This window comes from Mandrillus leucophaeus, unplaced genomic scaffold (assembly GCF_000951045.1).
Source record: "Mandrillus leucophaeus isolate KB7577 unplaced genomic scaffold, Mleu.le_1.0 Scaffold2, whole genome shotgun sequence".
In the NCBI taxonomy this organism is placed as follows: Eukaryota; Metazoa; Chordata; class Mammalia; order Primates; family Cercopithecidae; genus Mandrillus; species Mandrillus leucophaeus.
Window position 1 is genome coordinate 5,604,572 of NW_012102031.1, and position 3,903 is coordinate 5,608,474.

The 3,903-nt window shown below is 58.0% G+C and overlaps 1 protein-coding gene across 5 annotated transcripts in view; it reads right to left on the bottom strand.

Annotated features, from left to right (window-relative positions):
- Positions 1-2,721, bottom strand: part of LGALS1 (lectin, galactoside-binding, soluble, 1) — a 9,872-nt gene extending 7,151 nt beyond the window's left edge. For 2 of the 5 annotated variants that reach the window (XM_011978903.1, XM_011978902.1), the window contains exons 1-2: positions 2,621-2,721; positions 1,269-1,348 (exon numbers count right to left, since the gene is read on the bottom strand). In XM_011978903.1, coding sequence (XP_011834293.1) covers positions 1,269-1,348; positions 2,621-2,629 — 89 coding nt within the window. In that variant the 5' untranslated portion in view covers positions 2,630-2,721. Of the gene's footprint in view, positions 1-1,268; positions 1,478-2,614 lie in introns of all 5 variants that reach the window. The other 3 variants (XM_011978904.1, XM_011978901.1, XM_011978900.1) reach the window with 3 other exon arrangements.
- Between the last annotated feature and the right edge of the window lie 1,182 nt (positions 2,722-3,903).

The following is a 3,903-nucleotide window of genomic DNA, read 5'->3' on the forward strand; positions in this document are numbered from 1 at the left end:
TTCACCGTGTTAGCCAGGATGGTCTCGATCTCCTGACCTCGTGATCCGCCCGTCTCGGCCTCCCAAAGTGCTGGAATTACAGGCTTGAGCCACCGCGCCCGGCCAAGACTTGCTAGATTCTTGAAGTCACTAGCATCCTAGCCCTTTTGGTCAAGGTCAGAGACTTCCTCCAGATGGCAACTTTCCGTCCTGTCTTGTACATCTCTGTGTTCCTGGTGCCCAGCACAAGTGGGGCACACCAGAAGGAGATGCTTAGTAATTATGGGGTGAATTAACAAATAATAATACTCCTGGGCACGGTGGCTCACTCCTGTAACCCCAGCACTTTGGGAGGCCGAGGTGGGCAGATCATGAGGTCAGGGGTTCGAGACCAGCCTGGCCAACATGATGAAGCCCCATCTCTACTAAAAGTACAAAAATTAGCTGGGCGTGGTGGTAGGCACCTGTAGTCCCAGCTACTCGGGAGGCTGAGGCAGGAGAATCGTTTGAACCCAGGAGATGGAGGTTGTGGTGAGCCGAGATCAAGCCATTGCACTCCAGCCTGGACGACAGGGTGAGACTCCATCTCAAAAAATAAAATAATAAATGCATTTGTTTAGTGGTGATAATAGCTATACCTGCCTCTGAGGGTTTGGTTGCAATGAAATTAGTGCATGAGAAGTGTACGGCTCTTAACAATATCAGCCGATCCTCACCCTCCTCATCATCACTACACCATCCGCATCTCACTTCCTCCACACAACCACCTCCCCGCCTTGTTTTTCTAACAAAATGAGGCTAGGTGAGGTTGGTTGACTGGTCCAAGGTCACATAACTGCTGAGAAAATAAAGCAGCCGGCTGAGTGAACGAGGAGTGAAGGAAGAAGGACAGGACTGAGCCAGTGAATGAATGACCTGACGCAGGAGGGAGGGACTCAGAGGGAAGGCGGCGGTGACTCCCGCCTCACTCTTCTCCCCGCCCTCCCCAGATGCAGGCCCCGCCCAGACCGGAAAGGGGTGGGGGCGGGGGAACCAAGGTATTATAGATGACGAGGCTGCAGCTGTTGTAGTTTAAGAGGCTACAGCAGGGAGGGAGCGGGGGAGGGGGCGGCAATGGTGGGGGCGCCCAGACCCCGCGGGGGAAGTGAGTCACCCAGAAAGCGCAGCAACGTCGGCCGGCCGTTAACCCACTCTCGGCCAGGGAGGAGACGTGGACTTGGCCGGCCACGCCCTCTCGGCTGGACCAAGCCCCCATCCCTGCCGCCCACCACCCTGACTTCACCTCTCACCTCTTGGCGTCGGGGGCCACCTCGCCCCGCACTCGGAGGCACTCTCCAGGTTTGAGATTCAGGTTGCTGGCGACCAGACCCTGCACAGACAAGCCCCGGCCCAGCGGGTTAGAGGACAAGGCCTCCACTACCCGAAGTGTCCGGGGGTGGCTGGGGGTGGGAGTGGGGTTGTTCCCGCCCGGCATCCTCTGACCAAGCCAAGGGGAAGCCTGGGGACAGGATGGGGCTGTGATTTCTAGCCTCTGATTCTCTGTGTGGTCCTGGAAAAGTCCCTATTCCCAACGGGGTTGGCTTCAGTCTGTAAAGTGAATCAGGTTCTAGAAGACAGGCTCTAGAAGATTTTGCAGATTGGCCTGGGGATTTTGAACTCAAGAGTGGCTTGGGAGGTGGGGTGCTCTGTCCCATCGCAGATAGAGAGGATCAGGCTGGGGAGGGGCAGGCAGTTGGCCCACAGTCACACTGAATGCAGGGGTCGACCCCTCTGCTGGAGAGGAAGTGGCTAGGGGGACACTACTATTCTCCTTCAAGCTCCTCTCTGCGAAGAGGCCCAGGGGCTAGAGAGGAGACCCTGAAGAACACGGCCCCTCTGCATTAGGGAGTGGCCTGCAGTCGGGCTGTGGCCAGGCTGGTTCAGGGTTAACAAGATTGAGCAAACTGCTGCGCACTGCTGCTCCCTGGCACCCCGAGTGGGTGGGCAAGAGTTAACTGATTTGAGTGGTTTCTTCTGTCAGAAACTTGAACCCTTTCCCTGGGGCCCGAGGAAGATTCTCACCTCCCTGCCACCCCAACCTCCCAGCTTGGGGGTGGTGGAAGGGAATTTCCCCGGCTCCCCTCCCTCCCACCAGCCTGGACACAACCACCCTCCACCCCCGACCTAGAAAGGCCTATCCTGGGCAGCCTGTCTCGGGTCCTGGCGACTTTTCAGCATATTCTGGAGCAGAGGGTGACTCTGCCCGGGCCTGGTGACTGGGACAGCTGCAGGGGGGAGGGGACAGGAGGCTCTTTGGGGTGGAGGAGGGGGAAAGATATAGTGGCCTGGGTGTCCCCCAGTTGGCCACACCCTTCCCACGCTCACTACTCAGAGAGCTGCAGAATGTAAACCCTGGGCAGAAATAACTGTGCTTTCAGACCCTGGAGGAATCCAAACAATTATCAATGCAGAGAAGGCCTTGAGGGACCGTGGCGCCCACCCCCATTTTACAGATGTGGCCACTGAGGTCTAGAAAAGAGAAGGCAGTGGTTCCAGGCCACACAGCTGGGGCTAGAACCCTGCTCCCGATCTGCCCAGCTCTCCTACGGCCATCAGCTCCTGCCCTATCCCCTGGACCTTGGGGTGGGGTCCCCACACTCACACAAGCCATGATTGAGGCCAGGAGGATGTTGCCAGGAGAGGCGCACCAGCTGTTAGAAGACTCCACCCGAGAGAGATGGGCCCCCCGGACGCTCCCACCCTTTTAACGGGACCGGACCGGGTGAGCCCCGCCCCCTGGAAGTTCAGCCAATTGCAAGTCAGGACAGGGCTGGGGGCCACCGAGGGCGGAGTCCGTGGAATTTTGAAGTCAGTTCTGGAGCAGAGGTGACCAATCAGAGTGGCCATCTGCCGCCCCCCCACGAGGGTCCAAGCTCCACCTCCTATTCTTCATCCCTCTCCACCTCCCCCTGCCCCGCCACCACCGAAATTGTGCTGTGGCAGAGATTGGGGGAAGCCAATGGAAAATAGTTTGATGATGAGCTAGGCCCACGAGTTGGCGGGAAGGGGCCTGTGGCCAGCAGGCTGGGCTCAGGGGGTGCCCAGAGAAGATGGCTGAGGAGGTGCAGGGTCCTTCAAGGAATCAGAGCTGGGAGAGACCAGGCCACTCCAGGGCAGGGACCAGGGCGTGGCTCCTGCGTGCGCGTCTGCAGAGGGCCACTGACTTAAACCACAGGCCCTGGCCCCACCCGGGCCTTCCCCGGAAGCAAGGACTGCGGCTGCTGCAGCGCTTGCTCGCTCCTAGCTAAGGCTAAAGAAAGGCTGGGCTGCACGCCAAGCCTTAGGCTGCAGGGCTTGGCTAAGTCCTCGGGCTTGGCCCCCTTCAGGGGCATGCAGGGGATAGTCAAAGCGCCCTGGCCTGACAGCCTCTGGCCTGAGAGTGTCAAGCTGGGGAGATGGCCCAGGGTGGTCCAGGCCAGGAGGGGGTGGGGTCCTAGCTCTGTGCACCTGTCAGGCCTCTGAGCCCAAGCCAAACCATCGCATCCCCTGTGACTTGCACGTGTATACACGCCCAGATGGCCTGAAGTAACTGAAGAATCACAAAAGAAGTGCAAATGCCCTGCCTTGCAGTAACTGATGACATTCCACCACAAAAGAAGTGAAAATGGCCAGCCCTTGCCTTAAGCAATGATATTATCTTGTGAAGTTCCTTTTCCTGGCTAATCCTGGCTCAAAAAGCTCCCCCACTGATCACCTTGTGACCCCCACTCCTGCCTGCCAGAGAACAACACCCCTTTGACTGTAATTTTCCTTTACCTACCCAAATCCTATAAAATGGCCCCACCCTTATCTCCCTTCGCTGACTCTCTTCGGACTCAGCCCGCCTGCACCCAGGTGAAATAAACAGCCATGTTGCTCACACAAAGCCTGTTTGGTGGTCTCTTT